The 19,796-nt window shown below is 39.9% G+C and overlaps 1 protein-coding gene across 1 annotated transcript; it reads left to right on the top strand.

Moving 5' to 3' along the window:
• The first annotated feature begins 4,267 nt into the window (after positions 1–4,267).
• On the top strand, positions 4,268–13,609 carry LOC146699843 (protein phosphatase 1D-like). Its single transcript, XM_085469763.1, has 6 exons — positions 4,268–4,973; positions 6,727–6,955; positions 9,204–9,328; positions 9,451–9,632; positions 9,877–10,104; positions 11,433–13,609. The coding sequence occupies exons 1-6, from the start codon at positions 4,457–4,459 to the stop codon at positions 11,868–11,870; spliced, it is 1,719 nt and encodes a 572-aa protein (XP_085325889.1). The 5' UTR covers positions 4,268–4,456; the 3' UTR covers positions 11,871–13,609.
• The last annotated feature ends 6,187 nt before the right edge of the window (positions 13,610–19,796 follow it).

Here is a 19,796-nt window from a genome sequence, read left to right as displayed (position 1 = left end):
CTGATAAATGCATCTTCTTGTGTGCAATGATGTTGTTTAACAAAAGAAATTGATCCGCAGGATTATTGAACAGCTATGTGTCATACAGGATTCAGCAACAGTAAATCAGCAGGATTAAGCCAACCTGTGCAATGCACTGTAGATTCAAGTACACACCACATATAATAACAGCTTTTAAGTGCTCTTACAAAAAAAGATGGGGAACCGTAAATAGTCTGATGCTGCAATGAAGGAATGTCAGGGCATGTGACCCAAAGCCTTTTTCGTTTCAACTGCACTCTTATCATCAGCACTTTTATCGAAATCCTTCATCTAACTCAGCAGTGCAGCTTTGAATTAACCTCAAGTCAATATCACGGTCATCGATCTAACAGGAGCAGACCTGTGAGTGTGACAGTGGAAAGATAATCAAAAGGAAACATGGCTGTATCTGGCAGGAATGCTGCTTCGGTGATTAGAATGACCAGGCTGCTTGCAGTTTGAACACGAGGTGGAATCAACAAAAGACAGACCGTGTGGAGAAGCTGATCATAGAGCAAAATATTTGTATTTTGATGAATGCAAATGACTGCCACACCCCTGTTTATGTCTATTAAGTGTTCGGCTGATAAAAATGAACACAATCTGGTGTTTGAGCTCCTCATCACCTTTATAATATCTATCATTCTTGTTATTGTTTTTGATATCACTCATTATCGTAAACTTCTAGCCGTTACTTGACAGAGCTGCGTGTGCCGATGCAAATGTTCAATGCACTCAGATCAGATATTAAATCATTGTTAACCCAACAGCTTTATGGTACAAAGTCTGTGCGATGTCCAGTTGTTCATACCTATGTGAGAGGTATTTATATAATGCAGTATTTTGTGGTAATGATAAAGCAAGTTTTCTGGAGTTCTTCTGTGAAAACAGCAATAGCTGCACAAATTACTTTGAAGAGAAAAAGGTGCATTATTCCAGAAAAAGCACTATGTTGTGAATGATATCCTCTATGATCAGTAAGACTTGCATTTTGTTCGATCTAAGTTATTTATTTAAAGCTATTACTAAATGAAGGAAACAGCTAATGGGAATGCTAATGAAATTTGTATCCGCATTAGCTGTGTGGTAGTGCATTTCATTTGCATTTGCAGACAGAGATGAAATGCGCCACCGCATATTTCTCACAGCAGAAGCGAAACCTCCTAGAATCTCAAATTCATTTAAATTCTCAGTATCGAGTTCCATGAGGTTAGTCACACAGCAATGATGAAGAACTATATCAACGTTTGTGAAATTTGGCAACAGGCTTTCTCCTGAAGGGCTTGAGAAACATGTTGATGTTTGGTCCTAGCCTTTTTGGCATCTTTCATTCTTAATTGTTTTGTCTTTCCTGAGTTTTTTTTTTTCTTCGTTGTGAACGTGTCAGATAGACAAAGCATACATTTAAGGTCTAGTGATTTCTACATTATCTATTTACTTACCTTGGACAACTTGTACTTATACTACAAAGTGATGTGTAAATAAATTTCTTCAGTAAGATTGCTCACATACTTTCACATTCAGTTTAACTGTGATTTGCTCATATCAAATAATGACAAATGACTATATTAGCATACATTTATATGGTAATATTTGAGTCCTTTTTCTTTTACCCTCTTTGGTTGGCCTGACTGACACTTTAGTATCTACTCTGTGCGAAAACCAAAAGAAAAAAAAGAAGAAGCTATTTTTATGGATGGACTATTATACAAGAGCTGCACAGGGAATCTGTGAGAATGCAATCCAGGTGTCATTGCCCCTTGGTAATCTCTCTCGTCTTCAGGAATTCATTTTCTCAGCAGCTTCACTTGAAAATGACATTCTGACACCATTTACATGGAAATCACTTTGCCTCTTCATCTGTAATAGTGGTCTGTACGCAGACAGGACCTCTCTGAGGGCTGGACTATTAATGGGCATAAACAAGGAAGGAAGGGAGGAAGGGAAGAAAGAAAGAAAGAAAGAAAGAAAGAAAGAAAGAAAGAAAGAAAGAAAGAAAGAAAGAAAGAAAGAAAGAAAGAAAGAAAGAAAGAAAGAAAGTAGGGTGCATACTAAAACCTGGGGTTTTCTGGGTTTAAGTCAAGGTCAAAGCTTTAGGTATTAAGGGATAAAGCAGCAGAAGAGACTGAGAGAAAGCATAATGTGGGAAATTCCTTTTTCTCCACTTAAACCTGGATCCTCTCTTTCCCCTTCTCCCTCTTTCGCATGCACAGACACACACATGTGGACAGGAATACATACCCACATTAAAAAGAGACATAAAGATTTCCCCCTAAAGCGCAAACATCCACCACAAAGCTCACATCTAAGCACTTGTTGAAAATGCATATAGTCTATGTTTCAGTGCCTTGTTAGATTGCAGTAAGACATGTTTGAATGCAAGATTTTATTTTCCTTCCGTGTTTATATCAAATATTTCTCCGTGATCATATCACAAATTAAACCAATATTTAAAAATGTCAATATTCCAAAAGAAAAAAGGCCTGTGAGGTGGGATAAGAGTAAAACATCTGGCACATCTCTCAGGCTCCAGGAAGCCACAAAGCCAATCTATTGTTTGCTTCTCCATGCTTGCTGCAAAACTGCTGCATGCATGCACAGTAGCACCTGTGACCTCAAACTTGAATGTTTGCTTAGACATTCACATTAAACATGCACTACAGCCAGAGTCAATGATGAGATTACCAAATCATAAATAACTGTGTATCTGGTTTACTTGTAGCAAGACAGGGAATGTGGAAGCACCTTTTATATGAAGAACAACAAAACCATGATAGTCCTACCATGACACATAAGATCAAATATTTTCTTTTCTTATATTAAATGAAAGTATACATTATATGCTTTGAAATCTTTGAATATGAGAGAAAAGGTTTAAAAAAAAGATAGTTTATTTGGCTGGATTAACACTGCCTCCACCTGGCATTACTGTAACACTACTCGAAGTGCTCATAAAGAGACCACTGCTTTGGAGTAAGAAGTCCTAAACTTTTTACATTATTTCATGTGGTGTGTTTTAATGAAATCTGTGGTTTTATTTTACAACATGATCAATCTCCATTGCCAGGAAAGACTAAGTGCTACGCAAGAAACTAGCATTATGCCAGTAAATGTCTACTATGACCAAAATTATAATACTATCGACAAACACTCGCAGTAATAAGCTCTCTGTAAGAAGCATCTCCACATTTGGTTTTTACATTAATGTTTTCATTACCCAAGCAATGAAAAAAAGCTTATAGAGTTAACAAGACCAGCGCACACGCCACACTATCTGGAATGTGTTGGAGATTTCTGTCCAGCAGTTGTAGCTTTGTGTGAGCACAACCATTGTTTCTCATAGCACAAGTTATACACAATGCTAGGATACTGGAACAACTGCTAGCTTAGTCATGATAAATTTGTGTAATTTGAGGTAATTGAGTATGAAGGGAAAATAACTAAATCAATCAATAAAAACACAGTTAAATTCAGTTTCCAATATATTTTCAGTTTTCAATAGATTTCCAAATCACTAGAACAGTCAGCTAAAGGTGCTTTATACTGTAAGATAAAGACAGTACAGCCTACAGTAATAGTGAGAACAACCCAACAGTCAGATGAACCCCTATGAACAAGAACTTGGTGACAGTGGAAAGGAAAAACTCCTTTTTAACAGGAAGCAAAGCGGGGTAGAACCATGGAGGGAGACAAAACTATTTTTTTTCTATTTCTTTATTTTTTTTGTAGAGTATCTCTAGTACTATAAGCTTTTGTTACAGCCACCATCAAATTACGTGCAGTTAATACTTAACTAGTTTGAGTCGGACACAGTTATTTTAGTAAGTAATTTTTTTGTGAATTGGAAACCTTTACCTTGAAAAGCACAAGGTTTTTTGGCTTTATTTCAGATCGGTTTTTGATAACTGAGACCAAAACCTTGCATAACTTCCAGTTATGTTTAAATGTATTTTCCCAATTTATAGAAACTGAAGCTTCTGAACACATAGTCACTGATAGTCCGGTTATTAATAAATAATGTTTAATGAGTCTACTTTTTGCCATCTTAGGGTGATTTGCTACAGCCAAATAAAGAGTCGGCTTTTGAAAATTATTTATTGTTACCACTATAATACCAAAGCAAATGTTTCAGGTATAATATAACATGAGCTTGTCGTTGCGAGGTTTTCGAGCTGCCATGAAGGCAGCACGACAGGCGGGAGTGCTATGCGAAGTGTCTGAGTTGATGCATTTAAAGAGAGAGAGGGAGAGAGAGCGAGTAAAGCGACGTCATTACGTACAGCGGGACGTAGCTGAGAAGATAAACAAAAAAGGCAGGAACCCTTCGGCTACACAATCGCGGCAAAATCGGTTTAAATTTTTAGCTTGGAGCTGCAGTTAGCAACTACATGCAGCCTTTTATTGCTTAGGTACGTGCCACACGGAGTTCACAGTCATGGACGACGCAATGATATTCCGTATGAGTGCATTTTCCGAGCAAGGAGGGAGAAAATACATGGAGGATGTTGTCGAGATAAGACTCGAGTACGAGCCGACGCCGACGCCAGCCGAAGATTATCCAAATTCTCAGAGACACGGGGGACCGGGGAAAGCGGAAAGTGAAGCTATCAAACAGACTCAGAGTGAGACCCACGGACACGAGGTTTCCGCCGAGTCGAGTCCAGCTACTGCAGCGTGGACAGAGAGTTTATCAGACGGGAATAGCGACAACATCAGTGCACCAACATCAGACCAAAAAGACGCGGAAAATCTAGTTGATACTCGAAGGTCCGTGGCGTTTTTCGCCGTCTTCGATGGCCACGGGGGCCGAGAAGCAGCGCATTTCGCCAGGGAGAATCTGTGGGGTCTGCTGAAAAGGCAACGGGGGTTTTGGTCGAAGGATCACAGTGAAGTGTGTGCCGCTCTACGGAAAGGCTTCATCGCTTGCCACCACGCAATGTGGAAAGAGCTACGTGAGTCATCCAAGTTATCTAACTTGCACTTTATTCCCTCATATTTTTTCGCTGGTGATCTTTATTGCAGCACGACGGGCATAAAATCTAACAATTACGAGTATCGGCATCTTAGATGGCAAAATGCTGTCGCGTGAGGCAGCATCCCACTCAGCTGGTTGCTGGTGGCTCCCCCGACGGCCAATCCCGTTACAATTAACAGCGAGCTGTCATCTGACCTCGACTCAGCCTTCGAGGCTGTCACAATATGATGTTGATATGATAGGATGCAAAGACATTAATGGATTGGATTTATATAGCGCTTTTCAAGGCACCCAAAGCGCTTTACAATGCCACTATTCATTCACTCTCACATTCACACACTGGTGGAGGCAAGCTACAGTTGTAGCCACAGCTGCCCTGGGGCCGACTGACAGAAGCGAGGCTGCCATATCGCCCCTCTGGCCAACACCAGTAGGCGGGAGGGTAAAGTGTCTTGCCCAAGGACACAACGACCAAGACAGAGAGCCCGGGGATCGAACCGGCGACCTTCCGGTTACAGATGCGCTTCCCAACCCCCTGAGCCCGGTCGCCAAAGAAATTAATGGTTAAAACGCAGGGAAAATACTGTTTTAGAGATAATTTTTCAGAGATAATATTCATAGTTTCATTATTTTTGATAAATGGAATGAAATGCAATTAACCACGAGTCAATGTTCAGTCTTTCCCAAATAGCATGGGACTGCGGGTTTTAAAGTATATATGGTAAGATGAGCTTTATGGGACTGGATTTTTTTTCAAAGTGAAAAAACAGTTTTCAGCTGTGTGCCCCCCCGCCCTTAAAACACAGTCACACACTCTCTCACACACACACAAACACACGATCTTCATTTCCTCCTGTAGGTGCTGTAAGAAGAGGTCACGAAGATGCAAAATCCACAGTTTCCTGTGGTTTCCCTAAAGGTTATAAGGCAGCGTAGAGGTTTTTATAAAATTTTATTTCGGGGTTCAAAAGTGAACATATGCCTCTCATTCTTATGCAAGCTGACCTTGTAATTTTTCTTTTTATGTAGTAGGCTGTTTTAGATATGAGCTTTCCAACTGTGATTCTGCCTAGATTTCTAATTCAGTTTCTTTTTTTGTTTTTCGATGCAGGGAAAAAGCAGGCCTGTATTTTTCTGTTTGTTTGTTGTTTTACAGTCAATGCATCTGTTTTTATTATCATACAATATTAACAAAAAGAAAAAAAAATACTCTTGCGTGCGACTTACGCAGGGAGCAGCTCCATTGGGAAGAGTTTAACGTCATTATTTTCCAGTGCAACTTTAGGGGAAACAAACAAAACATATACCAACATTGATAATGGGACTCAATGAACTCAATTAAAACCATTTAAAACCACTTCCCTTTAGTTCTGATTGTGCTAACACCTTTATTGGATCAGCTTTTTAACTCACTGAAGCTTCATTCAGACTTGTGAATCTCTGTAGAGCCAACCGCATAACCTACATCAGCTTAAGGTTTTTATTTACAACTTATCTAAGGCATAGATTTAACACACAAACAGAAATCCACTGTTAATCCTTGCATTCGTTATAATTCTATGCTTCATAGGTCTGGAGTAAGTTTCTAAGTATCATATTCATAATGTTAATGTAACTTCTGCTTACCTTTTAATGTAACATTTCTTGTTATATTGGTACGCTTGTCTAGATTTTTTGCTAAGTGGTCTCAGAAAGCTGACTTACATTTGACTTTTCTTTTCCCCTTACAGCTGAGTGGCCAAAGACTATTACCGGGCTGCCCAGTACATCGGGCACCACAGCTAGTGTCATTGTCATCCGTGGGGTTCACATGTATGTTGCCCATGTAGGGGATTCAGCTGTAGTGGTTGGAGTGAAAGAAAATGACTCTGACATCACGCTCCAGGCACTTGAAGTAACACAAGACCATAAACCTGAACTTCCTAAAGAGAAGGAAAGGATTGAACGACTTGGTGGCAGGTGAGTCATGAACAGAACCTCAGAGAACTTCTTCTGTGAGGAACTTGTCAAGACTACAGAGTTAGAGGCTCTGTCAGATAGCCAAATAATAAATGTAAGGTGGCTCTCGCTCAGGAGGTAGAGCAGGTCACCTACTAATCAGACGGTTAGTGGTTCTATCCCCGTCTGCTACAGTAGAAAAGCACTATATAAGAACCAGCCCATTTACCATTCAAATCCAGGCATTTGTTCAGTTCCAGCATTGCTGATCTTCTGTCAAGCTTAAATGTCTTTTGGATAACTTGTCCATGTATTAAACACCTTTTGTTACCAATGTCTGAAAATATTTTAATGTCTCAGTGGGTGGCGTCTTATACCTTTAAGCCACATGTTGGCTGGTTGGCTTCTCAGTGGAAGTTCAAAAGCTATCTTGATTGTGCTTGTTCCTAAACTGGCTAATGATAATGCAGAAAAGGAGTCCGTTAATCATGAAATAAACATAGCCAAGTGTGCTTGGTCCCAGCATAAAATAGAATCCATTTAGCATTTTTCAATTGGGAACTTTAGAAACCCTGCTAAGGCTAGCTAGCTGCTGCTTCAGCTATTGAGCAATTTGCATTGGTTGCATATTACCGGTAGATAATATTACTTTGCATTAACCAGACGATAAACAGTGTTATTGTGTTATTATAGTGTTATTATATTTCTTTCTTGTTTGTCTGTACAAATACGTGTGTGTGTGTATATCTACACATATATTCGTATCCGTAAATGAAAATACATGTAGACGAGTATATATTGTTTTTTTTTTTGTTTGTTTGTTTTATTATGTCTGAAATAAATAAAGATACATACATACATACATACATACATTATTGTAACCCTTCAGACCAAATGGGTATGGCTATTTCGTCCAAACTCTTGAGACTGAACTGATACATCAGCTTGGGATTTCTCAAATCAATTTTTCTAACTTTAGCTGGCAGTTCTCATAATACTGACTACACTAATCAGACATTCTATTAGGTACACCTAGTTGGTAGTGGACTGGAGCCACTTTCACCATCAGAACTAAAAAGTCTTCATGGTATAGATTCAGCAACCAAACATTCCTCAGACATTTCGGTCCTTGTTTACAAGATGAGCATCACAAGTTCAGCCATAAGCATCTAGATACATTGTTCTAAAGGGATGGACATGTTCATCAACGGTATTCAGGTTGCCTGTGGTGTTTAAATGATGCTCACTTGGCACTAAAGGGCGCAAAGTGTACCACAAAAACTTCCCCCACACACTATTGCACCACCAGCAGCCTGAATCACTGATACAAGGCAGGATAAAACCATGGTTTAGTGTTGTTTACATCAGATTCTGACCCTAACATCCATGGGTTGCAGGAGAAATCAAGGCTCTTCCAATCTTTTCTTGTTCAGTTTTGCTGAGCCCAGTGAACTGTAGCCTCAGTTTCCTGAGGCTTCTTAGCTCACAGGACTGTCACTGGGTGTGGTCTTGTGCTGCTGTAGCCCATCTACTTCAGAGTTCAGTGTGTGGTCGATTTAGAACTGCTCTTCTGCATCATCTTTTTCTACCTTCGTTATAACCAGTGGTTATCTGAGTTAGTGTTGTCTTCCTATTAGTTTGACACAGTTTGGCCCTTTTTTTTGACACCAACAAGGCATTTTGACCCAGTGAACTGCAGCTTGCTGGATTTTTTTTCTTCTTTTTTGGGGAGGAACCTCTGTATAAACCCTAGAGATAGTTGTGTGTGTGATCCTAGTAGATCAGCAGTTCCCGAAATACTCAGAACCCCTGCCACGTTCAGAGTTACTTAAATCACCTTTCTTCCCCATTCTGAAGCTTGGTTTGAAATTCAACAGTTCGTGTTGAGCATGTCTACATGCCTTAAACATATTGCATTTGTACTATGTGACTGACTGATTAGATATTTGCATTAACACTCAGCTGAACAGGTGTTCCCAACATAGTGGACGATGGGTGTATCTATAGCTATCTACAGTAATAGTCAGAGGGTGTTTGGCCAGCAACTTGGAACTAACTAGATGTGTTTTGTTTTTTTTGATCATGCCCAAATCAGCCTAACTGGCATTGTGCAGGATTATATCTATCATCACTGTGTGAACACAAGCTGCAATTAACTGCAAGCAGTAGAATGATGACTGCAGTTCACTTGATGCGTGCGGGTGTCATTAATAACAATGATTTTGAGCAAAATCTTGTATTGAAGCGTTTCTTTGTTTTATTTTTGTAGTGTAATGAAAAAATCTGGGGTGAACCGTGTTGTGTGGAAGAGGCCCAGGCTGACCCACAATGGCCCTGTGAGGAGGAGTACAGTCATTGACCAGATCCCTTTCCTGGCCGTAGCCCGATCCCTTGGTGAGAAATTTAACTCTTTATTTATGAGATGTTTAAATGTAAGTGCACGATGTGAGTAATGGCCTTTTTTTTTTTTTTTTTTAATCTATTCCCACTAATTATAATTTCTTGTGTGTTGACAGGTGACCTCTGGAGCTATGATTTCTACAGTGGAGAGTTTGTGGTTTCTCCTGAGCCTGATACCACCGTGATGACCCTTGACCCCAAACGACATCGCTACATTATTCTCGGCAGTGATGGACTGTGGAACATGATGCCACCCAAGAATGCTGTTAATATGTGTTATAGTCACGACAAAATGGTGGTACGTAATAGTACCATTTTAATATTTTTACGTTATGTTTAATGTTATGTTTACATGCAGTATAGTGGTTTGGAATTTAAAACGGTTACAACGTTTCTTAAGGTAGATGCCTGCTATACTTATTAGAGTGGGGCAGTTTTGAATTGATTTTCACACTTTCACCTCAAGTAAACACAATTTCAATTAAAGTGGTATCACTGGAAATCTGAAAACATTGATTCTCTTTATCTCTTAATTTATTAAGGGGCCAAAGGGAATGTCTTGTGCCCGCCGGCTGGGATGCACAGCTCTGTTGTTTTGGAAGGAACGCATGCTCCGTGCAGATAATACGACAGTGATCGTCCTAGCCCTACAGGAACGCGGTGGCCCACCTATCCCTATGCATCGAGATGAGATTGTTGTCGACATGGCTACAGGAATTGACCACGTTCCTGGCCCAGGGACGACTTATAACACATGTGAGGTCCCAAAGGTCAGTGCCCTAGCTTTTCTTTAGCCTTTTCCTTTTGCTCTGTTTCCATTAAAGCATATACCCAGTGTGTTCACAGTGTGTGTTTGTCTTTGGCTATTCACTGTATTGTCCTCTATATATATATATATTTCAGTCCATTTTTTTAATTATCATTTTAATACTTTCACCAGTTGGAATATGATTATTGGTAAACACCTAGAGAAATTAGCCAAAGGTCACACAATCAGTTTCCATCAGAAGATCGATGGTTTACCAAATCACTTTTTGTTTTCGGGGCCCAACAGGCGGAGCATGAGGATGGCATGTTTTATGAAGAAGATGAGGTATTTGGAGAAGAACATGAGGGATGGACTTGCCTGGAGTGGTAGTGAGGTGACTGACTCAGCAATGAAAATGTGTCAAAAATGATTAGCCCATGATTTGCCCTTCTCAAGATCCAGGCTGGTCTTACTGAATCTGATAGGAAAACGCAGCTGTTTGGACCAAAGGATGATTACATCTCTGTACAACCAGTTAAGCTAATTTGTTCTGAAATACTGGTATTATTACCTCCAATGTAGCGCTTTTGTTTATTTAAATCTGTTCATTGGTATTTACCAGAACATTACTGACAAATGAGCACCAGTGGTGGGAGACGGTGAAACGGCTGCTGTTCTCAGATTATTCCCAGGTTGCACTGGCACAACAGCTGGCATCAGTCTAGGAATTGTGTTACAAGTTTCTGTCAAAGATCTTATTTAAAATGTCAAATTTTTCAGTGTTTATTGACGCCAGTGCCTTTAGCATCCTTAAAGTCAAGAAGACGGTAACCCTGATGATGATTGAGTTTATGATATGAGCGCTTTTACACATACTCTGAACTGCAGCTCATCTAACGCTGTGAGATGGCATTGGGAGAGTATATTTACACTTCCAGAGAAGATGATGATTGTTAAAGATGACCAGTTTATTTAGGCGGACAGATGGAAGACGGGGATTTTTAGGACTGCATTTACTCACCTTTATCATTCTTTCAGATGCCAGTCATATATCGATATTTACTGTTTGCATCATTTGCACATTTATCACATGTGCATGCAATACACATAAAACTCAGTGTAGATTCATTTTTATATCTCTGAGTTTGTCTCCATGTCTCCATTCATATAATATAGCTTCCATGAGTCCATCTCATTTTTAGCCGTAAGTTATTAAATGGCAAATTTTTTGTTTGTTTTGTTTATTCTTGACAACTGTGTTTGGATTTCAAAATAAAAGTACTTAGTTTTTGGAATTCTATTTAATCACTCAATAATAATGCTAACTTTTTAATTTTCGCTTTATTTCAGTGGAGTGGTGAACCACTGAATGTTCCCTCGCCTTTCAAAGAAAGTTCCACAACTCTGGAGCAGGCATTTGGGTTTTACGAAGCCGCTTTCTGTGCGACCACACAGCTCTTACCCGACATCGACTCCGTCGGGGACGCGCTGCCCCCTTCAGACGATTCAGCCAATGTTTTTGAAAAGCAAGACTCGACCACGCAGATGGACTGTGCTACTTCCCCTCCGCCAATAAAAAGGTCTCGCCGCTGTTCGCACGTCTCCCCAGAACTCAAAGGTCCTCATCGTCGGCTCGGCCGGCCCCCCAACAAAGGTTTGTCCCCAAAGACGCCTCACGGCGAGACGGAAAACGAACAGTCCCTTCAAACTCAAAGCAGAGAAAGAAGCTCCTCTGAGGAACGCAGCATCCTTTCACAGCACCACAACGCTGCCTTGTGCGTGTGCTGAATCTGGTCTCATACACAAGGTGGTTTCTGGCCGCGACGCTGAACTAATGAACTAATGATGTGCATCGTGTTGACTTTGAACCAGGTGTGCCACAGGCCTATTCCTAAATGTATAATTTTACTACAAAGTCCTTTTTTTCCTTTTGTAAATATGTCAGAAATTGTGAATATGTTATTCCTTTATATTTTTTTTGCCCCCACTTTGTGTTTGAGTTTTGATTTGCCCTGTTTACGCTACCGAGTGTCATACTTTTAAGTTTGTACAATATATTCATAAGCCAGCTAATGGGAGATCAGAAAATCTGGCACAACATCAGTTCAGCAGAACTGTTAAGCATGTGATCCTCGAGATTTTTTATCAACTGTTCATGAACTATTGTAGATTGTTTTTTTTTTTTTGTTGTTGTTGTTTTTAACTTGGTGGATGGTATTACATGCTAGCCTTTGTTTGACTAGATTTAATATTTCACATCAGTTGTTTGGATCCCTGCTGAGTTTAAATGTGCTACTGACTCAGCATCTGGAAAGGGTTCAGAGCCAGTTCACATCAAATGGGGAGGCTCAGGTTCTGTGTATTCACTTGGAGAGATGCCTCTAGTACTTATTATTCTTTAGGGTTCAAGCAACAGGTGTGAGGAAATTATGCAGGTTCTGGGTTTTAATCTGTATTAATTATGTGCTGTTATGATCACAGCTTTTACTCATATGATTGATGAATTTCATGCATAGCTTGTGTTGTGTTAAAGGCTAACTTCACACAGATTACATGTTCTCATAATAGTTTGTACACAATTTGAGTGAAATGGTCATTTACTGTTTTCGAGTTCTTTTTTTCCTTTTTGGGTTTTCCTATTGTTCTGTTCCACTCGCCTTAATTTATTTTTATTTATCATTTGGCCAATTGAATGACACTTTTGGACCTCTTTACAACTTTAATAAAGGCAGCTAAAGAGGTTATTGACTCGAACGGGTGTCTACGTATTGGAAACGCCAAGCACACTACCTGTTCACTAGGCACTAACAACTTCAACATGTCTTCCTCTTTGTTGTTCTATACTGTATTCTTTGTATATGCATGGTTTTGCATCCGCAGCTTGTTTGACTCTGCGAAGGCAACACTTTATGTTCCATGAGTTGACTACATTAAGTGCCCGATTCATGGTGTTGTGTTTATACGGCAGCTCAGCAAAAGTCCCGGCTCATTCGTTGCCTTCTTTTTCCATTTTAAAATGTCATGGATGCCTTAGCACAGACGAGTCCGACGTGCTCTTCACATTATTTTACATATTTGGGAACCGAACTGGTGACAATCTCTGTGGCCCAGCCTCGAACGCCACACACCTTCAGTTAGTCTAATTAGTCGTTAGTCTAATTCTACCATTTGCACTGCATCACACTAAATCTGCTCTGCGTGGTTAATATTTTGTTCCTGTTACTTTGAGCGGTTTGTTCGTTTTTGTACGGTGCGTCAATATGCAATAGAAGTTTGTACAGTACATTATTATGCAAAGTAATCGGGGTGTTTCAGGAGTCTGGCATGCTCAGATCTATTCAATGTTTTGTGACGTGTCCAGATGGGTGTTAATGGGCATGTGGTGTGTTATGACAAATTAAAATGCTTTGGTCTGACTTTGTATCCAAATGCTGCCGGTTTTCAAGATTTAACTGTGTAAGTTACAGACTTTGAAAGTTGACTGGGTATAAAGTGTTTGCGTGTTGTAATAAAGTTCTCATTTTTCACACAGCGTCATCATTCAATAATTTCCCAACTTTGATAACTAGATTAGCTGTTTGGTAAAGCTGCTTAATCAGTAGACATTTGTGCACAGTATATAGTCTTGAGTTAGCGTGGTGCTGAGATATACTGTAGAGGGGGAGAAGAGAGGTAATAGACCATGCATTTGCTGCTATTATCCAGTAGATGGTAGCAATGTAAAGGGCTTGAATGCCATCTTTACCAGACAAATTGGGTATCTCTTATATAAATCCCACAGATCTAAATCACTAATATATATGACTTGCAACGTGGCTCTTTATGATACAGTTTTTGGACAAATAATTTCTTGTTGAACCTCTCTTTTTAGATGTTCAATAAGAAAAGTGGTCAAAAACATGGACTGATAAGAGCTACAGTTTTAGGACAAAAAAAACCCAAACTCCCAACATGGTGGAAAAAAGGTTGGTTTGACTTTGCAAATGCTTTGGCTGTCCAGCATTTTTATACCTTTTTAAAAGGAAAAATACATGGAAAAAACAAATTTCAATACAGGATTGTGCTAATTTACGCTATTTTAATATATGTTGTTAAATAGGGGGATTTTATTTATAGTTAAATGTAATTTCTCATACTACATGCCATCATTTATATTTAGAAAGAAACAAAGTCTTTTGTAGTAACATGGACTCTGACACACTCTCTACTTTGCATTTCACTTACACGTTACAGACATCAGATCCATGATAGCGTTGTGTTGACTTAAATATTTCATCGACTGTCAGCTCGGCATCTGCTGACCCACCTAACACGCAACGTTTCCCTTTTACTGCAGTCTGTCGCTGTACATCAGCCAGCGAAGCATCACTGTGTCCACCGCATTTCTCTCTGCTCCGCCTGTCTGAATTTCTTACAAATAAGCATGATCAGAGCCAGTCGAGGAGGGCAGTGGAGAGCAAACTGGATGTGACAGCTACAGGAATGTCGTTAAGTGCATTTACACAAATGTTCTACACTATTGATGCACTTGCATATTTCCAGGTTATGCTTCTTCCTTAAACTCCACTGTGTTTTGGAGACTAATGTACTTTTAGTTTTGTACTTTTCACTCTGACAGTTATAGTTGCCAGTTAATTGCTATCTAATTTATAAAAAAGGGGAGCAAAGACAATACTAAAAGTCAGACATGTCCTGCTAGAAGAAAAGGAACAGAGAAGATCAGGTACATCTGTTCCATATTCCAAGGAAATCTGGAAAAAGTGAGGAGCAAAACATGCCATGAATACATTCAAACTGCATCTCTAGTCTGCAAATGTCCCCTTTTATTCATTCCTTCCCCCATACTGTTGGTTTGGTCACTATTAGAACAGGATTTTTGAAGGGTTCCTGCCATGAAGGGTACCATCCTCACCAACTTCCGATGCACTTCACAACAGGCCTGGAATAAGACAGAAAAACTCAGTTCAGAAAAGAACTCCAAAGATTACTCGGAGTAGGAGGAAAGAGTTCAAACTTTCAGTCTCATAGGCAGATGCGGTTGCAAATTTAAGTGAAAACCTGAGTGATTTAGTGGAGAAGCTCCTATAAACAACTTGAAGCTCAAGCTTTTCTGGCAGCAATCAGTCCCCCAGTGGCTAGCAGACATTATTTATAATGTGATTTTCTTTAGTTTATCTCCCAAACTCTTTCATGTGTGTACATAGTACAATCTACAGCAAACATTTACATGTGCTGAGTAATCTTGCACTTCATTGTCATGTGTCACATGAAATTCCATTGATTAACTTAGACTTTTGCTCACCTGCCACCTTCACACTCTCACTAATTGACTTGTTTCTCTCCAAGTGTCCCGTCTCCTTCGGGCAGCATCTCAGCAGACCTTTAATGGCTTGCCCTGCGCCACTCTTGGGAGGCTCTAGAGTAAGTGTTATGACGAGAGTGACTTCTCCACATGATGTAAAATGACGTGCCCTCATTTTCTCCCCCTGGTCTCTCTCCAAACAATGTGTGCTGGATTGTGTTCAAATACTGTTTGAAAGATAAAATTTGATCTTTTTACTAGTGTAAAAATTAGACTTGGATAGTTTTCCAGTTTTCCATAATAATTATAAGTCATCATTATTTGATTTATTCATCAGATGTCCTAAATTATTGCTGCCTTTTTAAGCCTGCTTAGTAGCTTTGATTAAAGGCACTGTCCTATAAATCATAAAGTCTCCACTTATGCTTCTTAACTGTTCTTGATGATAGCTACTGAATAGTATCAGGCTCCAAAGTAATGCAGCTTAACTCGATGGACTGTGTTGTTGCACCTTTCCATTTGCACAATATGCACTTAAATCAGGCAGGAATCTTTCACTTTATTATTTTTTCCTTTTTCTTACAGTCACCACACCTTCTTTTCGGTCATTCGCTCATACTGCAAACCCACCCAGGGAAAAGAGGGACCACAAGCCAGTGTACTCCTAGTGATGGTCCCAAACTCTGATAAATGGGGAGGGTTGCTTGAGGAAGAGCATCCAATGTAAAGGCTTTACCAAATCAAGAATGCTGATGAATTTGATTTTCAAACTGGGTCAGCAGGAGTCTGCATTAATTGAGACTTCATTTGGTGCTGTTGGCTAATAGGTTGCCAGTAGAAACTTTCCTACTAAAGACAAAGGAAGAGGAAAAGAGGGAATCCGTGTTCAGAGACAGCAAGAGAGAAGGGAAGGCAGAAGTGTGGAAATGAGGGTAGGGACTTTAAATGTATGGACTATGATTGCTTACACTTGTAAGCAATCAAACTACTCATTAACACAAATATCTAATCAACCAATCACATGGCATCAGTTCAGTACATTTAGACACACTGACATGGTCAAGACAACCTTCTAAAGTTTAAAGTAAGCATGGTTTAAAAACTACAGTCTGCGCATTGTTGTGGCAGTGTTCATCCCTTTATGACCACAGTGTGTCCCTCTATCTTGCACTCACATGGCCTCCACATTCACCAGATCTCGATCCACTGGAGCATCTTTGGGATGCTGTCGAATGGTAAGTTTGCAACATGGATGTGGAGACCATGCACAAACCGTGTGGACTGAAATCTCTGAGAAATGTTTCCAGCACCTTGTTGAATCTTTGCCATGTAGAAATGGTCCAAATATGGTCCAAAATGGTACTGTCAAAGTGACTTTCTGGTAAGTGTAAATTTTCTTTCTCTATTGCTTTTTGGGCAGCAATCAGTTTTTATTGTTCTTAAGAAGCACCACATTCCTAAAACAGCACAATAAAGCCCTATAAGCTGCTCAGTATGATGAACCTGCTTCATATTACAGACTTCAACACTTCTTACTTTACTTTATAAATCGAAAACCGAATCATCCCGGACAAAATGGTCAATGATGCTTCCTCTCAGGAAATTTGCATTAAAAGCTCATGGTTTACGATATAAAACAAACAAAAAACACCCAAAAAAATGGCTAAATTAAATCAATTTAGCAAATAAGAGTGGGCCTAAATTCCTCGACACTGAGGTGAATGACTCACTTCCAGGTGTTGCAAAGGGCTTGATTGCAGTTCTGGCTGCCAAGGGTGGCACAACCACTTATTAACTTTAGGTGAAATTACTTTTTCACATAGGGCCAGGTAGGTTTAATAAAAGAAATCATCATTCTAAAACTGTATTTTCTATTTATTCAAGTTACTTTCTCTAATATTAAAATTTGTTGGTGATATGATGCAAGTAAGTGTGGCAAATATGCAAAGAACCAAGAAATTTGGGGTGTGGGGTAAATACTTTTTTACAGCACTATACGAACTCACGTGGCTTACTCACTGTATCCTCAAACCCTCCAGCCATATTCTGTTTTCCAGGAATAGGTGAACTGCTTGAGAAAGGTTTGCCTGTTGATCACAAAATCCATTTAACTCTGAGCCAGGTGTCAATGTGCCCAAGTGTACAATGAATAATGCTCCATCACATTATGAGCAGACAGGCTTTGGCTAAAGTCAGCGAGACAGCATACTACACCAAATTCCGATGGATAGAAATACTTTGACATATCATTACTATGATATGCTTTATGTTTTAAATATAAAATGTTAGTTTAAAAAAAGAAATACATTTAGAAAAAAACTATTTATGCATTAATTACTTCATTTCTCAAGACAGGCATTCTGACTTGGGAAACACATGTAAATAATAACACTTATTATATTCCATTTTCCTGCTGTGATCTGTCACAGTGTCTAGACTGTTGAACTTGCCGCAACAGACAATTTGAAATTACAGCCAGCTTGGGAGTAAGTGTGTGACCCAAGATTGGAGCAGGATTTAGAGGTATGGTGAGGTTAAGATTCTTAAATGTCTCTAAGTCCTTTGATTGTTTCCCTGTAAAATCTTTTTCACCTCACACACATTACGAACAGTTTGAAGGCAGATTGACCTGCCCAGGTATAAGGTCGGGTTTAGTAACGTATCGCTGTCTGGGAAAATATTTTCAGAATGTCTGTGGTTTTTGTTTACTGGAGAATTGTTGCAAAAAACAGCACAATCGTTTAAAATCTGTATATAAGAACTGTTCATAAATGGCCTGCATTTGTATAGCGCTTTACTCAGTCCCTAAGGACCCCAAAGCACTTTACACTACATTCAGTCATTCACACACTGGCAATGGCAAGCTACGTTGTAGCCACAGCTGCCCTGGGGCGCACTGACAGGCGAGGCTGCCGGACACTGGCGCCACCGGCCCCTCTGACCACCACCAGTAGGCAAACATGGGGTTAGTATCTTGCTCAAGGAAATTTGGCATGCAGCCAGGAGGCAACCTGGGATCGAAACACCGATCTTCTGATTATTGGCTGACCTGCTCAGAATGGCGTTTAATCCTCCACTAATGTGTCCTCACAAGTCATTCTTGTTTGAGACATCAATCTGACCTCTGATCTCTTAAAGGTTCTTACTCTGATCAAACCTCTGAAGCTTGGATTATAACGCCATAGAGGGTCATCACTGTCGAAACAGAGGTGAGAAGTGTTGACACCCAGCATGGGCACTCCAGCTGACCTGATTAAACAGTGTGCAGACCATAAGCTTATAAATCTGTGACCACATATGCTAATGTAATAGAAAATGTGACAGGTTTTATTTTAGTGTTCGCTTTTAGTTTGCTTTTAATATGATACCCATGCTGTGTAGGATTTGACCATTAATTTAATATTCCCAAAGTTAAGACATGTGCTCTCAACAAACTGCTTATCTTTATGGCTAATCTGTCTTTATACCTCAAAATAAAGCCCAGGGGTCAATTCAGATTATCCAAGCATTAGCCAGTTAATCTTTTCTGCTGGAGAAGATAGGCCAGGCAATATGGACTCAGGCTGCACATAAACCCTGTTTCACCAAACTCTGATTTGGCTGGGGGCATTGCTGGAGGCAGAGTGGCTGCAAGATAGGTGTATGCATGGGGACGTCCACAAATATCCCATAGTGCTACTGCAAATTAAATATAAGGTCAAAACACATAGAGTAAAGGCAGAAGTTGGTACGCGTCTAACTGATCTCTTAATTTTGGAAACAGATTAGCCAGAGTTTAATGACCTGTCAGGACCTTGTGTGGGGATGCGTTCATGACCTTTAGTGGCGTGCAGTCTGAGTTTGTAGTTTGAGCGTGTAGTCTCAGCTCTGACAAAGGGTTGTGCGACGCTGACTGTGGGGAGGAAGAGACAGGCCTTCTCGTGATGCCCCACTGGCTCCAGTAATTCACTCCATGGAAGATTTTCCACTAGAGCAGTCTCGTGATGACACCCCACCCTCAGCCTTTGACCAAGTGAAAAAAATTGATGATGACATGGTGCACCATGATACAGCCCTGACCTACCCGCATTTTGTATTGGTCAAAGGGAGGCTTTATTGAGTGAGTCGTGACACTCTCACAGAAAAGGAACAGATCCAGTTGTTGGTGCCTAAAAACCACTGGGAAATTATTTTCCAGGCGGCTCATTATAACCCTCTGTGCAAGTTTGTACTCCGTAATGCACTGATGTTTGTATGTGTCTGCAAGTGGCTCTTTGTCCTGACACCAAGCTTCTAGTTTGGACTGATTTGTTTTTAAAGAACTTTAACGCAAAGTTAAAATGCTGTGACTCTGGAAGGACAAATGGACATATTTTAATTCCTAAAGTTCTCGTCCAATAAAAACTTTTTCCAAAGTTTATACAACAGGAGCA

Source organism: Copadichromis virginalis, linkage group LG10 (assembly GCF_057382275.1).
Source record: "Copadichromis virginalis isolate Kocher_CV1m ecotype Utaka linkage group LG10, C_Virginalis_male_GT1.1, whole genome shotgun sequence".
Classification (NCBI taxonomy): domain Eukaryota; kingdom Metazoa; phylum Chordata; class Actinopteri; order Cichliformes; family Cichlidae; genus Copadichromis; species Copadichromis virginalis.
This window is presented reverse-complemented; position numbering and strand designations above follow the sequence as displayed.